The 18,154-nt window shown below is 41.8% G+C and overlaps 1 protein-coding gene across 1 annotated transcript in view; it reads right to left on the bottom strand.

Annotated features, from left to right (window-relative positions):
- Positions 1 to 12,735, bottom strand: part of HNF1A (HNF1 homeobox A) — a 66,676-nt gene extending 53,941 nt beyond the window's left edge. The window contains exon 1 of the mRNA XM_082254782.1: positions 11,898 to 12,735. Coding sequence (XP_082110908.1) covers positions 11,898 to 12,217 — 320 coding nt within the window. The 5' untranslated portion in view covers positions 12,218 to 12,735. The remainder of the gene's footprint in view (positions 1 to 11,897) is intronic.
- Between the last annotated feature and the right edge of the window lie 5,419 nt (positions 12,736 to 18,154).

Genomic DNA, 18,154 nt, shown 5'->3' on the forward strand with positions numbered 1-18,154 from the left:
CAATAAATATCTTCCTACTTGGCTATCTTTTGTAAATTACTAACTCATTTCTATCTCCATGGAGATGAAGAGATACAGACATGTTTATAGTTCATATCAGGAGAGCAGCCTTGGGTGACAACCATTGGTAGTGCTACCCCCGAAGGAGCTGTAGTTAAAATGGGTCCTCTGTTGTTGGCCTTGACCTCCTTTAAAGACCTCAGCCCCTCTGACACATCAGTACACAAATACACACACTTTCACAGAGAAATCATTAACAGTGACCTTAGTACCCAGCTAATATGCTATTTTAAAGAACGCAAGCACCAGACCAAAATTAGTAAGACAGACTTGATATATTGTCAGAAAATAAAGTGGGTAAAGGCAGGCAAGAATAAAAGATAAAATGAATACTAATAGTAGCAATACACTTAAATACAGGATACTTGCAATTAACTAGGCCCAGGATTTACCAATCATCTTAATCTGTAACAGAGTCACCTAGGGTATACCAAGGACAATATAAACCCCCTGGAGGCTACATTGCTTTAGGCTCTGGAGTGGCTCCGCTAGGTCAAGTCTGTTTGTAGGGCTTCAGTGTTCAGGAAGGTGAAGAATTGCTAAAGTCGGCAGTGGAGGATACAGGGGGTTACAGAGAATAGCCAGCTACACATGACTCCCTCTGTAGATATAATGAAGGAGTGATGTAGTCACCCAGGGACAGGAACTGTATTATTTGCAGGATTACCAGGTGAAAAAGAAGTTAGCACGAATACGCTATTGGTAGTTATAAAATCTCACTTTTAGTCCTTTGCGTTCTTGTTGATTTGGCAACCATAACTTGAATATGTTAGTAATTTAATTTTAAACATAACACAAAAGGCTTTTTCATTTATCCCGAATTGTATGTTTGACATTTAAAGTGTTACCAAACCAAGGACCCTGCAATCACTATATCTGGTCTCCCACAGTACACAGAACATGGAAATGCAATAAACTGCTGAATACCTTTTCTCATCAGCAGTTAGAGCAGTCTTGTGACTTCTATCTTTGTACAGCCAAGAACTGGTTAAAGCTTGTAGGTAGAGTTTTCTGACTGTCCTATGAGACTAAAAGACCCTTGACCCTCTGTTTGGACAGTGCTGATTGGCCCTGTGCCGATCACATCTTTCTCCCAAGAAAAAAAACCTCTCTAGCTATACACACCAAACTGAGCATGTGCAGCCTGACTCCATTGACTCTCTGTTATCAGGAAATTATCAGGGGATGGTGAAAGGAGGGGAGGATCAGAGGAGCCAGAATCAAATAGCCTTTTTACACAATACAAAAAAAACAGCCATTTTAGGCAGTGTCGGGACAAAGTCATCTAGAGCCCAGGGCAGACATACAAAATTGCACCCCCCCCCCCCGCCATGAGCATTATGTATCATCAAAAGTCCACCAAAAAAAAAAAATGTAACACTAATTTGCATGCTTACCCTCTAAGCATAAATTCACCCTCCTCCCAGTACAAATCTGCCCCTGCTAGCACAAATCTTTGCCTATCCCCCTTCAAGCTCCAATTCTCTCTCTCTCACCAAAACCCCCTAGCACAAATCCCCCCCCCCCAAAAAAAAATCACCCCTCCTAGCACAAATCCTCTACCCCTCAAATTTCCCCTCCGAGCACAAATCCTCCCCCCCAATCCAATTCCCACCTCCTAGCACAAATCCCCCCCCCCCCCCCAATTTGCCCTCCTAGCACAAATCATCCCACCTAACACAATTTCCCTCCCCCTCTTCCATATCACCTCTTCTAGTAGAAACCCCTGAATCCCCCGCCCCCCCTCCCAAGCACAAATCCTCTTCCCCCCTTCCCCCTCCCAACACAAATCCCCCCAAATCATCATTCCTAGCAGCCCTCCTAATTTCCCCTCCTATTCTTATCCTCTGCCACCCCCAACTTTCCCCTCCCAACACCAATACCCCCCTCTCATCCCCTTGTGGTGCTCACCCCCCACCTCACATGATACCACAGTGCCCAGGGCAGCCGTCCCTTCTGTCCCCCCCTTGTCCCGGCCCTGATTTTAGGTTGCACATTGAATATAACAAACATGCTTTTCTGCATATACAGACTGATTTTACTGTTGTGGGTTTAGTACCACTTTATTGTAATCATATTTGAACTGATATTAGTCATATGCTTTGTTGTATTGCAGATGACACATTGTTATGTATAGTATATCAAGAGTTACATTGCTATATTTACAAGGAAATCATCACTCAAGGAGGAGAAATTGGCGTGGATAGTGGATTTAAAGAAAATACAATGACAGATAAGGGCTGATTTACTAAAACTGGAGAGTGCGAAATCTGGTGCAGCTCTGCATAGAAACAAATCAGCTTCCAGGTTTTATTGTCAAAGCTTAAGGGCTCTTTCACACAGGCGATCCGATCAGATCCGCCTGTCAGTTTTTTAGGCGGATCTGATCGGATCCTCCATGCAGCTCTATGGGGCAGCGGGTGTCTGCGGAGACACCTCCGCTGACACCCGCTGCCATCCGTATCCGATCCTGTCCGTGAAATCTGGACGGATGGAAACCCTATTTTTCCATCCGTTCAGGGATCGGATCGGATGAGAGCTGACAGGCGATCCGCTCTCATCCGATCCCCCATAGAGAGCAGCGGGAGCTGTGACACCTCCCTCTCCGCACTGCAAGCGGAGACGGAGCTGTCATCCGTCGGCTCAGCGGGGATCGGCGGATCAATCACCGCTGAGCAGCACGGATCCGCCTACGGAGGCAGACCGTGTGAAAGAGCCCCTAATTGAACAAGCTGAAGTTAGAAGCTGATTGGTTTCTATGCACAGCTGCACTAGATTCTGCACTGTCCAGTTTTAGTAAATTAACCCCTTTGTGTCTAACCTTGACCTAGGTGTGACATATGGCACAATGCTGATTGTATCTCTGATAAAGAGAAAGTAAATGAAAACATTTTAGCTGGTGCTCTCAACTTTAGTTACAGGACAGAGACATAAAATACTTTATCTGACAGTAAAATGTAAAGAGGTCAACTGTTCAGCAGATGTAAGTTAATACTACATTTATCGGTCTGCAGTAGCACTTTAAAAGGTTGTTGAAAATCAACATACAACTTATATTTTTTGGGCAAAGGTTCTTTTTATGGGGCTGCAGCTGCGTGTGATCTCATAAAATGGATAACAAAGGTGAAACTACACTAGAAAAACCTGATTTTCATAAAAAAACTATCAAGATTTTTTTTTTTTTTGTTAAAAAAGAAAGAAATGTTTTAGTATATATTTGAGACCTGCAAGTATTTTATTTTGCACCTACAATTTGCTCTTGAACTAGGATATATTGGAAAATTGTAGAATTTTTACTGGAAATCCACTTGTACCACCTCCATGTTATGGGAAACATCTCATGTGCTGTCATATTACTAGAGCCTGCTGCATTACTAATGACTGTTACATTTAGGATAGAATAATGTCGCAAGAGACTATCGTGTTAAAGACTTTTGTCAGTTTACATAAAAAATTTATGGAATCAGCTGCCACGTTACAACATTACAGGAGACTGCTATCATGTCGCAAAAGACTGCTGCCATGTTACAGTTTACTTTTTCCCATCTCTGTCTCATTAGGGATATTTCCCTTCACCTCCTGCCTTGTAGACTCAACAAGAAGTTAGAAGATACAGAAGTTGATTTACTAAAGGCTAATAGACTGTGCAATTGCAAAATGCAGTTGCTCCAGATGTTGGTAAATGAGATAAATCTTCACTTTGCAAAGAATGCCCAATCACATGCAAAGACAATAAAAAAAAAAAAAAAAAAAAAGCATTTTTCCGTTCACATAATTGCATGATGGAAGTCAGCAGAGCTCTCCCTCGTTTACTAAGGTCTGGAGCAACTGCAAATTAATGGAAACCCTATTAAAGGATAGGATTGTGGAACATCTTAAATCCCATGGATTGCAAGATGAAAAACAACATGGGTTTACTTCAGGGAGATCATGTCAAACAAATCTTATAGATTTTTTTGACTGGGTGACTAAAATAATAGACGGTGGAGGTGCAGTAGACATTGCATATCTAGATTTTAGTAAGGCTTTTGACACTGTCCCACATAGAAGACTTATCAATAAACTGCAGTCATTGAGCATGGACTCCCATATTGTTGAGTGGATTAGGCAGTGGCTGAGTGACAGACAACAGAGGGTTGTAGTCAATGAAAAACATTCAGAACAAGGTCATGTTACCAGTGGGGTACCTCAGGGATCTGTACTGGGACCAATTTTGTTTAATATCTTCATAAGTGATATTGCAAAAGGCCTCGATGGTAAGGTTTGTCTTTTTGCTGATGACACAAAGATATGTAACAGGGTTGATGTTCCTGGAGGGAAACGCCAAATGGAAAAGGATTTAGGAAAACTAGAAGAATGGTCAGAACTCTGGCAACTGAAATTTAATGTGGATAAGTGCAAGATAATGCACCTGGGACGTAAAAACCCAAGGGCAGAATATAGAATATTTGACACAGTCCTGACCTCAGTATCTGAGGAAAGGGATTTAGGAGTAATTATTTCAGAAGACTTAAAGGTGGGAAGACAATGTAATAGAGCAGCACGAAATGCTAGCAGAATGCTTGGATGTATAGGGAGAGGTATAAGCAGTAGAAAGAGAGAAGTGCTTATGCTGCTGTACAGAACACTGGTGAGACCTCACTTGGAGTATTGTGCGCAGTACTGGAGGCCATATCTCCAGAAGGATATAGATACTCTAGAGAGAGTTCAGAGAAGAGCTACTAAACTAGTACATGGATTGCAGGAAAAAACTTACCAGGAAAGGTTAAAGGACCTTAACATGTATAGCTTGGAAGAAAGAAGAGACAGAGGGGATATGATAGAAACTTTTAAATACATAAAGGGAATCAACTCGGTAAAGGAGGAGAGCATATTTAAAAGAAGAAAAACTACCACAAGAGGGCACAGTTTTAAATTAGAGGGGCAAAGGTTTAAAAGTAATATGAGGAAGTATTACTTTACTGAGAGAGTAGTGGATGCATGGAATAACCTTCCTGCAGAAGTGGTAGCTGCAAATACAGTGAAGGAGTTTAAGCATGCATGGGATAGGCATAAGGCTATCCTTCATATAAGATAGGGCCAGGGACTATTCATAGGATTCAGATATATTGGGCAGACTAGATGGGCCAAATGGTTCTTATCTGCCGACACATTCTATGTTTCTATGTTTCACTTGCACAGTGGAACTGCACTTTGCAAAGCGCACAATCTATTTGCCTTTAGTAAATCAACCCCACAGTATCTTATCAGTGTGAGAAAAACTTCCTCCCAGCCAATCCATGGATGCCCTTCCGGTGTAACGTTAAAAAGCTGTACCTCGTGAAAATTCCCTACCCTCGTCACTTCCGGTGCACATACGTCATGGAACAGCTGAGCATCACGGGATAGTGATGTGTAATGTTACACCACATCAGCTGTTGCCGCGGGTACATTAAATCATCTCTGCTGCCACATGAAATTATCTCCGCTCCTACCCCAGTGACTTCCCTGATCTCGGCTCCTAAATGTAAAAGCGGCGGGTGTATAAAAATATAAATCATGGAGATCTCGGATCCGTGATTTATATTTTCATAGACCCACCGCCGCTTTTACATTTAGTAGCCGAGATCAGGGAAGTCACTGGGGTAGGAGCGGAGATGATTTCATGTGGCAGCGGAGATGATTTCATGTACCCGCGGCAACAGCTGATGTGGTGTAACGTTAGAAAACCCTACCTCGTGAGAATTCCCTACCGTCTGGAGCTGTGAGCATGCACAGTGGGAAGCAGCTCAGCTGTTCCATGATGTATGTGAAGAGGAAGTGACGAGGGTAGGGAATTTTCATGGGTAGGGTTTTTTCACGGAACACCAGCAAACTAAGCCCACACTGTAGCCGTCTTTCAGCTATAGCGCAGGCGGGAGGGGGTTAAAAGGATTGTGAACCTATTTTTTTTTTTTTAACAAACATGTTATACTTACCAGCTCTGTGCAATGATTTTGCACAGATCAGCCTCGATCCTTCTCTTCTCTGGTTCCCACAGGCTCCTCCCTCAGCCGAGTGCCCCCACCATAGAAAGCTGCTTTCTATGGGGACACTGGTGTGGGCTCGCTCCCAAGCCAGCCCTGTGTTTTTATTGATACACACAGCCCTTACAATCACTTCAAAAACAATCAATACATTTAAGAACAAACATGCAATATATTGCAGATTGCAGTCCTTGGTTGTGGTGGCTTTTTTTTAAGCTAAGTACATTTTCAGCAAATACAGGAAATACCTGTTGATCTTGCCAGAAATGCAGTGTCCGTCTTGTGTTCTGCACCGACAAATATATCTCCCTTGTTAGTTATTTTCTGTAAAGTACAAATTGCACTGTCCTCCATGTAATGGAGATAAAGAGATACAGACTTGTTTGTAGGCTATATCAGGAGAGCCTAGGGTGAAAACAATAGCTCCCTCCATAGATGCAGTTAAGGACTGGCAAAGCCACCCAGGGATAGAAAGTGTATCACTGACAGGATTGTCAGGTAATAAAATGAAGCAAAAGAAGCTTAAAAAAAATGTAATTCAGCCACCATACCAGTAAGCTAGGATGTATTACATTTTCATTTTAGGTTTAGATACACTTTAAAGCTATTCAGCTGTTGGGCAATGACTTATTCACTATGACTTGTGCCCACTTGTCCAAGTTTATTTCAGTTTAGAAGTATTTATATACAACTCCAATTTCAAAAAGTTGGACCGCTGTGTAAAATCAACATAAAAATTGAATGCACTGATTTTGCAAATCTCACAAACCCATATTTTAATCACAATAGAAAACATATCAAATGTTTAAACTGAGAAAAAATAAGGTAATTTTGAAATTGATGTAAGCCCCACTTCTCAAAAAAGTTGGGACAGAATAACAAAAAGCTGGCAAATTAAGTGGTACTAATAAGGAAGAGCTGGAAGAACATTTTTCAACTAATTAGGTTAATTGGCAATGGGTTAGTAAAATGATTTGGTATAAAAGGAGCATCTTAGAGAGTCTCAGAAGTAAAGATGGGCAGAGGTTCACCAATTTGTGAAAAGCTGCATCTAAAAAGTGTCGAACAATTTAAGAATAATTACTAAATGTAAAATTGCAAATACTTTTATTATGTAATCATCTACAGTACATAATATCTTTAAAAGATTCCAAGAGTCGGAGAAATCTCTGTGTGCAAGAGACAAGGCCGAAACGCAATACTGGATGCCCTGTGATCTTCGGACCCCCAGTCGGCACTACATTAAAAACAGACATGATTCTCCATGTACGGGCGGACTAGGTGCTTTCTTTGTATTAATGCAAGTTTTATGACAAGATTGCAATAAAAATTATTAAACAAGAAAAGCAAGCATGAGTCTATGATAGACATCACTACATGGGATTTTAAAAAATCACCGTCTGTGAACATAGTTGGCAGTGGCATCCAAAAATGCAAGGTAAAGCTCTATCATGCAAAGAAGAAGCTATATCTGAACATGATCCAGAAACATTGCAGTCTTCTCTGGGCCCAAGCTCATTTAAAATAGTCTGTTGCAAAGTGGAAAACTGTTCTGTGGTTAAATGAATCAACATGTAACATCATTTTTGGCAACCATGGGCAATGCATCCCCCAAATTATAGGGGAGAAAAACCATCCAGCTTGTTATCAGCGCTCAGACTAAAAGCCTGCATCTCTGATAGTATGGCGGTGTATTAGTGTATATGGAATGGGCAGCTTGCACAACTGGAAAGGCACCATCAATGCTGAATTTGCTGTTATACTTGTTGTATGAAAATATAATACAATACATCAGTGGCGGCTGGTGCTCAAAATTTTTGGGGTGGCGCAAACAGAAAAATGTAATAGGCATTGCTTTGCGGCTACAAACGCGGTCAAAAATAGCGTGACTTTGAGGTCACACAAGTGTGAAAGGGGCCTTCAGTAATCAAGGTACAGTGTGCCCCCATCAATGCAGAGTGACCAGTGAGCAGTGCCCCCATCAATGTAGAGTGACCACAGCGTGCCCCCATCAATGTAGAGTGACCACAGTGTGCCCCCTTCAATGTAGAGTGACCACAGCGTGCCCCCTTCAATGTAGAGTGACCACAGCGTGCCCCCTTCAATGTAGAGTGACCACAGCATGCCCCCTTCCATGTAAAGTGACCACAGCATGACCCTTCAATGTAGAGTGACCACAGCGTGCCCCCTTCAATATAGAGTGACCAGTGTCAGGCACACATCTTTTGTGTTTGCAGAGTGTTGAACTTGAGTCCGGCCCGGGAAAGCTGCCGCCCTCCTCCTCCTCCTGGCTGGCTTGCTTGTTGTCCTCTCCGGTCCGTCCTCAGCAGAGACACTGAGTGGAATGGCTCTACCGAGTGACGCCCAAGCACCGCCCCTATGACGTCAGACGTCCACCAATCACAGGACGCAGAATCGCAGGTGGGAGTGTTCGGGCCCTGAGCACAATCTAAAGGGCCGCCCATCAAGCTAAACAAAACAAGGCACATGACAGCAAAACTCCCACCCCTCTCCACCCTCTCCATAGCAGCAGTATTGGCTGGCGCCCCTGGAACACCTTCTTTTTTTTTTTTTTCTTTTTGCCTTGGGGGGCGGCGCCCCTGCGCCCCACATTGACCAGCCGCCACTGCAATACATAGTCATGGGTAATGTTCATACTACTGTGAATTGAGAATTAACATAATTTCCTAAGACATTGTTTATTGACCTCAGAGTAGTTGGTTAATATACTGCCATCTTGTGGTTATTTTGGTTATTGCACCATCTTTTTATGTCTTATTTTCTGTGTTCCCTCCCACTTGTGATGTATTTCCCCTTCCTTCTTACATGGTTTTCATGGCATAATTGTCTCAAGGCCACATATAATCTGCACGCATTAAGAAACTCATTAACATGTTTTGACCTGCAAATACTGTATTCTCTATCATCTGCCACATCCTGTTGTCTGCTGTAAGCTGCCAATTCAAGATCTTCATGGATGAGAAAAGGTATTTGGTTAGCTCATCTATCTGATAAAGACCATCCGCGATGATTGTATCTGCTTATACAGGCCAGGCATAGAGGTCTCAGCAAGGGATAAGTCACTATTACAGCAGTTGAAGTCAGAATACTGAAGTATCCAGGTTTTAGAGCAGCATATGTTCCCATCCAGATTATAGGAAGGCCTTGCATATTTCAGCAGGACAATGCTAAACCATATACTGCAACAATGACAACATGGCTTTGTATTTGAAGAGTCCAGGTGCCTAACTGGCCTGCTTGAAGTCCAGACCTTTCACCAACTAAAAATATTAGGCGCATCTTGATACAAAATATATGACAAAGAAGACCCAGGACTGTTGAGCAGTTAGAACCCTATATCAGGCAAGAATGGGGCAACATTCTTTTCCCAAAACTCCAGCAACTGGTCTCCTCAGTTCCCAGATGTTTACAGAGTGTTGTTTAAAGAAGAGGGGATGCTACACCGTGTTAAACGTGGTCCTGTCCCAACGTTTTAATGACATGTTGCTGCAATCAATTTCAAAATTATCTTATTTTTTTCTTAAAATGGTACATTTTCTCAACTTAAACATTTAATATGTTTTCTATTTTCCATTGTGAATGAAATATGGGTATATGAGATTTGCAAATTCTATTCTGTTTTTATGTAGAGTTTACATAGAGTCACAACTTTTTTGGGAATTCGGATTATATGTTTTTCATAATGGGCTTTTAAATATTAATTTTGCATTTTGGTAATGTATTTTTATATTGTTTACACAACTATAAAAAAGGGAAATGGGTATGTACACAAGATGTTAATCAAATGTATTTTTATTTTGTTCACTATTATTAAAATAATTGTAATTATTTTATTTCTATTGTTTTTGTTAAAGACTACATTTATTCCTGTATGTGTTTCTATAATCCAGATCATGTAGAAATACACACCTGTATACACACTGCAGACCCTCCCCCAACACCAAATGGTGATTCACTCGGCTACTGATACCAGCTTATCTGAGCACAAAGTCCACTCTGCAAGCAAACAGTAACTGCTGTGTACCAGGGACAGGAATATATGCATAGAACAAGGGGCCACCTGTGATCATTGGGGTCCTTTTGGAAAATACAAGTATAGTATGCCGTGTTAATTAAGATTAATTATCCACTTAGACTCTAAGTATACAGACTGTCTTAATCATTACTGCACATAAAAACGCCTCAATATTAGAATATAGGCTCTTGGCTTAAGTGACAGGTTGAATTAGGTGCTGGGTGATACAGATTTACAACAGGTCATACTCAGGTGTACAAGGCTGATAGTGTCCTGGGTGGGTCAAACCTACCACCCATGGTGATTTTCATATTTTCACATTCGCTCATCCACTTCTCCCTCTGGGCACAGGTGATGCCCCTCAACCCCTTTTATCCATTCTTAGAGGTCATTTCTAAGGGCGTTTTCACCTCCCTTTTGTTCCGTGAACAATAAGTAACCCAGTTAGTTAGTTATCAACTCAGAGGAAACAAGAGGCTGGTTGATAATTTATAGCGCCTTAACCAATTTAAATGGAAAGTTCATATGAAGAGATTTCTATCTTGGTAGACCCAAAACGGACAGACACCATCTCTTAGCACAGTCTGTTTCTGTTGGTGGTGTGGAGCTGAACTACAACATTTTTCTGCTGTGCCAGACAGATCACAATGGACTGATGCTAGGAGTACAGGCTTGACATGGAGAGAGGTAAGAGTGGGCATCTTGCAACATATTGCTTGAGTATGGAAACATGGGGATTTAGTTTATGATCAAGAAAGAGCTATCTGCCAGCTGTGACGTTTTTTTAAGTCCACCAGCTAGCAAATTGCTGACTGATTCTTTCAAATGTTTCTGCCCAGCTCAATCTTTTTTTCAATTACAAGCAGTCAAGCAGAACAGTTTTATTCTGCCGTCTGTTGCAGCACTATCGCAGCAATCTCAGTCCAAAGTAGCAGTAGAATGGTTAATCATCAAAGTTAATCATCACAAAAGGTAGAGGCCATTTGGTTTATAAATGCACAAATTATGGAGGGCCTGGATAATTAGTAACCAGCTCAGGCCCCCTGAGACCCAGCGATTAGAAGGACCCACAGTACCCTGAGGAGATGCAGAACAGGACCCACAGCACCATAAGGAGAGAGGGAGACTGGTAACTAGACTATGGGGAACAAGAGTAACTAGTAGAGAAAGAGTATAACATTGTACTGGGTTAGAGGAGGAAACCCCAAGTGAAGGACACATCTCATTGGATCTGATGGAACCACTTCACCAAAAAGAAGAAAATGTGGGGATAAAACCATTTGGACAGCTTTTATTTACCACCATGGAGAAATTATAATGATATTTTCTATAAGGACAGCTACACACCCACATCACAGGGATTGTAATACGACGTTAAAACCAAAAAGAAGGAAGGGTCGTCACCAACAAGAATGAAAGTTATTTTTTCTTCAAGTCATGTCATTTTAAAGACAGCAATTAACCTGTGGATCTATTGCGTGCCTTGCTTACTCTTTGGTTATGTACTATGACTTTTATTAAATACATAGACAAACAATATTATATATGTTAGTGATCACAAATCTATTGCTATAATTGTCATACATGCCACCCCAAACTTTATATAAGTGTAGGAGTAACATATCATAGTCTGGATATGTGTGATTTAAGGAGAACAGAGAATATTGGGAGGACAAGAGATGTCACACTGGAAAAAAAGTGTACAGGTAAGTTAAAAGCAAGCAAATGTGAATGCGGAGTAAACCAGAAAGTTATATAAAAAGTATATGGAAAAGGACAGTGTACAAGGTTCTTACTGCAGCAGTCGCTCCACCACGGCCTTCTGATGGGCAGCCTCCTCCGGGCTTAGTCTCTCCAAATCCTTTATAATCGGTGGCGTAAAGTCCCCACCATCTTCAGAACTGTCATCTTCCGTTACATGGGGTTCCGTAAGACCATTGGGTAGCTGCACGCAATGATCTCCATCTTCCAGGCTACTTAAGTCATCCAGGGGATCCCTGGGATACTGGTAACCATCACCATCACTCAAGGCTTTGGTAATAGTCTCTTTAGTGACACCTGACTCTAGCAATGCCCTAAGCAGCTCCTGCTGCAAGTAACTAAGCTGAGACGCCATCCTTGCCTATTACCTGCTACCAGTTCACCATCCTGCGGTTGGAATAGGGATCAGCAGGCGGGAGCCCATGCTCTACCCACCTTCTGTCTCCTCCTCCCCCCAAAAATGCTTTCTGTGCGGCCACAACCTGTATGTAGTCACCCCCCGGACAGTCTTCAGTGAGACATAGCAGATAAGGGACCCTTGTCTCTCTCTGTTTACATCAGAGCAGAACAAATCCTCCAAGGTTCATATTTATCCCTGTGCTTCACAAGTTACTGAACTTTGGACCCCCAACTCTGCACAAAGTGCATGTGTGAGAGGGGAGGGAGAGTAAGGGAAGAGCTGGTAAGAGGAAATAAAGAAATGAGAGTTGGAAAGGAAAGAATAGAGAGTAAAGAAGACAAAAGTCAACATCACAGGGATATTAGAGAATATACAGTATTTATACATGATCGAAAGAATGCAGTGGGGTGTGTCTAAGGAGCATAGATACTGCCACCTAAAAAGAAAGATGACAAAAGCCAATATCATAACAAAGTATCTATATCAGCGTGAAACAATTGTCAGTTAAAAAGGGTCTTTCTATAGCGCAGCCATACAATTGGGTAGAGGAAATAACAAGCTAGCCTTTATGGCACTATGTCTGATAATTACCTTTAGTACGATTTTAGTAATCAAAGATGTAATTCTCAGATATATAATTCTAATAAAATGTCTCTCGTTTTAGAAGTGGAGAGATACAATGGTTAAAGCGTTAGGATTCTCAAGTAGAACGCTCATATGTCACTTACTTTCAATTCAAGTGAATTATTGGCAAAAAGTAATAATGTAACTGCACAATGATTCCTTTGGATAGAACTGCACAATAATTCCTTTGGATAGAACTGCACAATAATTCCTTCGAAGCAACTTCCAAGAAACGGTGACAAAACTGACACGTCAATAAAAAAATAAAATTTTTTAAAATGCATAATAATATATTTAAAATGATTATTTTCCCTACTGTGGATTGCAGTCCAATTTCACTTTGTAAATACCTATCAATTGCATTAAATAAACGTTATCTGCTGACAAGGTGACGGTTTTAGCAGTACAGGCGTCAGGGAATTTGTTTTTTCAATAGTAATATTGTTTCATATAAATATGCTTTCTTCATAAAATATGACTGTACTTATGTTACGATAACAAAGTGCAGAAAGAGTTTGCTGTGAACAATGTAGAGCACGCTTCCAGCAGCACAAGGGTTAACGCTGGAGGCCGCGGTGTCTCACTGTGAGGCAGTTCCTGTTTGCTGTTTCTAGCTCTGCCTTAGAATGTAACAACAAGGTCAATGGCACTAAGTGGTTAGCTGTGTACCTGTGACAGCAATACCAAGCCCAAGTACCCAAACATAGAACTTTTATTCTACCTTATTATGTATCTGTCATTGCTCTTCAGCTCATTCATTGTTGGTGTTGTAAACTCTATATCATCCTATTCACTTTAAAATAGAACATTTATATTAAACCTGTAACGTGTAAAACGTGTCTTTTTTACTTTTTACATTTATGTCTAGCGGCAGATAAAGAGTGCTTTCACAACTTTTACATTTTTTATCTCTTTTGAAACCACTTGCCTACCGGGCACTTTTACCCTCTTCCTGCCCAGGCCAATTTTCAGCTTTCAGCGCTGTCACACTTTAAATGACAATTGCGCGATCATGCAACACTATACCCAAATGAAATTTCTATCATGTTTTTCACACAAATGGAGCTTTCTTTTGGTGGTATTTATTTACCACAGTTTTTTTTTGTATTTTTTGTTAAACAAACGAAAAAAGGCAGAAAAGTTTGAAAAAAAAAAGTTCATAGTTTGTTATAAAATTTTGCAAACAGATCATTTTTCTCTTTCACTGATGTGCACTGATGAGGCTGCACTGATAGGCTGCACTGATAGCCTGCTCTGATGGGCACTGATAGGTGGCACTGATGGTCTCTGATAGATGGCACTGTAAGGCACTGAGAGGTGGCATTGATAGGCAGCACTAATGGGCACTGATAGGTGGCACTGTGAGGTGACACTGATGAGAAGGCACTTATGGGCACTGTTAGGTGGCACTAATAGTCTCTGATAGATGGCACTGAAAGGCAATGAGAGGTGGCATTGATAGGTAGCACCAATGGGCACTGATAGGTGGTACTGATCAGTGACAATGATGAGAAGGCACTTATGGGCACTGTTAGGTGGCACTAATAGTCTCTGATAGATGGCACTGAAAGGCACTGAGAGGTGGTATTGATAGGTAGCACCAATGGGCACTGATAGGTGGTACTGATCGGTGACACTGATGAGAAGGCACTTATGGGCACTGATAGGTGGCACTGATTTGCAGCACTGGTGAGCACTGATTGGCAGCACTGGTGGGCAATTTTTGGACTGCACTGATAATCAGGACACTGATAATCAGTGCCCTGATTATCAGTGCACATGTCCCTAACACAAGCCGGTTACCGTCTCTCTTCTTCTCTCATCACGCTGTCAGAGAAAAGCAGATAACCGGCTTGTGTTTACACTGTGACCAGCTGTCATTGGCTGACAGCTGATCACGTGGTAAAGGGCTATGGTGATTGGCCCTTTACTTTGATCTTGATCAGCTGAGTCCAAAAGGGGCGCCACAGGGGGTGCGCAGGCAGAAAAATCATGGGAGGACATTCATGGATGCCCTCCTGGCATTGGAAGCCCACATTGTAGCCATCTTTCGGATGTAGCATGGGCAGCAACTGGTTAATATTTTTGAGTTTTTGAAAAGGTATACTTTTAAAGAACTCAATAACTCAGTGGTGGTTAACTTTTCATTTACAGAGGGCCTCAAGTGCAGATCGCACAATATCAGCGCATTTTCCCCCATTGAGGTTAGGGAGCTCATTCAAAATGGATGGGTTGTAACGTACCTGAATGCCGAAACAAATCATCTATGTGCATTTTTGCAGTGTATTGCAATGCACACTGAAGAGCAAGTGGGAGTAAAATAAGCCCTATTATTGGTGTCAGTGTCCTCAATCAAAACCCCTAGCCTAGGTGTCAGTGGACACATTAATAATCCACAGTATTGTTGTCAATGGCCGCAATATTACACCCCCCCAGCATTGTGGTCAGTGGCAGTTATTATAACAAACCCCCAGCACTGGTGTTTGCAGTGCTATATAAAGTGTAATTTAACCTCCACATAAAAAATCAAAAATGGCCCCAGAAGCTTTAGCCATATTGCACTAGTATGGACAATATATTATTCCAATATAGCAAACTTATCTGCTCTGCCAAGCGCTCTCCTTCAGCACTGTGGTGTCAGTTCTCTTGGCTGTCACGGACAGTTCCATCTTCTCCCAGTCTCCCTTCCGCGTTCAGACTCTTCGGCTTGATTGGCCGGGCCACGATGATGTCACTCTGACGCTTACGCATGAGAGTCACATCCTTATGGCACAGACCCTTGACATAAATGTATGCCTAACTGTGCATGCGCGGCTCGCTGTACAAAAATGCTAACAGACAGGGATGAAGGTTTATGACAGAGAAGACCAATAGGGTAAAAGGAAAGGTCCCCCTCCTCCACTCATAGAAAACTTTTCATTGATTGAAGCTATACTACAGCTTCCATGAATGGAGAAAGGGTGGGCATAGTCCATACGCTTGATGAGTACTTATGACATGTCCAGTGGCTGTATTAATCCCAGAACCAGGAGATTACCACCGTGGGGGGGGGGGGGGGGGGGTAGACAAAGGACAGATGATTTCAACTAGAACGGCTACCACCAGCACAAGGAACACTTCTCATTGAATTTGAGGACTGTCCTGTAAGAAAAATTCTAAGTACTGTCATTTGTTCAGATTTTTTTTTTCAAAAAAAAAATGTAGCCAAATATAGGCTTCAAGGAAATTGTTTACAGTGAGGCATGATAAAAACCATATAGACATATGATAAAAAGTCAGTTTTAACGCATAATACATTTTAGTTGTTTTATTTATATATATATATATATATATATATATATATATATATATATATATATATATATGCATATATATATATATATATGCATATATATATATATATATATATATATATATATATATATATATATATATATATATATATATATATATATAGATATATAGATATATAGATATAAATATACAGATACGGGAGCCGTTCTCCCAGCAATCGCACAGGGGAAGGGAGAGGAGAGGAATAGGAAATCAGTCCAGTTAATCAGAGTGGGGATCGCCCTGCTGTAACAGCTTTCATTCTGGCCCGGCTCATTTGATAGACAGAACACCGGTCCAATGCCGGGACATGTGACGTCTATAATAGGAGCCGATCCAAGAGGACTGTGTGTGATGGCGAGCGCCCGGCAATTCAAAGGAAAGCTGTTACAGCGGGGCAATCCCCGCTCTGTGATTATCTGGCTGGCTTTCCTCTTCCTCTCTTCTCCTCTCTCTTCCCCTGCACTCGTCAGGCTTCAATAATGGGCACAGGTGAGTCTGCATTGATGGGCACAGGTGAGGCTGCATTGACAGGCACAGGTGAGGCTGCATTGACAGACAGGTGAGGCTGCATGGGCGGGCACAGGTGAGATTGCGTTGATAGGCACATGTGAGGCTGCACTGAGGGGCACATGTTAGGCTGCATTGATGGGCACAGGTGAGGCGGCACTAATGGGCACTGATCAGGCTGCATTGATGGGCACATGTGAGGTTGCATTGATTGACACTGGTGAGGCTGCATTCATGGGCACTGGAGAGGGGGCATTGATGGGCACAGGTGAGGCTGCATTCATGGGCACAAATGAAGCTGAAGTGATGGGCACTGATTGGACTGCATTGATAGGCACAGGTCAGGTTGCATTGATGAGCACAGGTCAGGTTGCATTGATGGACACTGGTGAGGCTGCATTCATGAGCACTGGTGAGGGGGCATTGATGGGCACTGATGAGGCTGCATTGATGGGCACTGGTGAGGCTGCATTGAAGGGCACTGGTGAGGCTGCATTCATGGGCACTGATCAAGTTGCACTGATGAGCACTGATGGGCACTGATCAGACTGTACTGATGGGCACTGGTGAGGCTGTACTGATGGGCACTGGTGAGGTTTCACTGATGGCCACTGATAGTGTAATTTTATGAGATAATTTATGAGGGTGTGTTTAGGGGTGGGGTAGGGTAGGGGTTGGGTGGGGCAACTTGCGGTGAGTAACCCTTAAGGCCTGGCTAGTAGCTCAGGACTGGAAATTTTGAGCCCTGTCTGGTACTGCCGCGGAGCAATTGGGCTACACTGGTGATTAAATCTTTCTGCAGCTCCAGAATTGCTACTCCTTTCTCTTCAAAAAATCTGATTGAAAAAAATAAATAAAACTCTATGTGTTTAATTAATGTTATTTCCACGATTTTCTACAGAGATGTTGACCATACTGATATAAAGAAGAAACCAATGAGGTGAAGTCTGCCTCCTCCATTCACGGAGCATTGAAGGAAATGTATATATGGTATATAGGTATTAAACATTAAACACACTACTGTGTGGCTATAACAACTCTGGTTAACCTAAAGCTGAAAAAATTTAATGTTTTCAACATTTTCTATGTAAAAATAAATTACCTGTTAACAATATGTCTCCCAAATGCAGATGCTACTGCATTAGGTAATACTCTTAGTTTAATTCCTTCAATATACTAACTATAAGCACAAAGCTTCCAGCACTGAAACTTAAGCTTGGCATATATTAATAATTTTTTTTTGTTTACCGCTGGGGTTGAACAAAAAAAAAAAAAAAAAGACTCCCCCATCAATTCCCCCATCCACGCATTTAAGGTACTCGGGGAGAATACACTGATCAGTGTTGCCAGCCTAAGGCAGCACTGATCCTTCAGGAAAAACCTGACAGGCTGGTAGATTGACTTCTGTAAAACCAGTCTGCCCAT

Source organism: Pelophylax lessonae (assembly GCF_965119305.1).
Source record: "Pelophylax lessonae genome assembly, chromosome: 1".
Classification (NCBI taxonomy): Eukaryota; Metazoa; Chordata; class Amphibia; order Anura; family Ranidae; genus Pelophylax; species Pelophylax lessonae.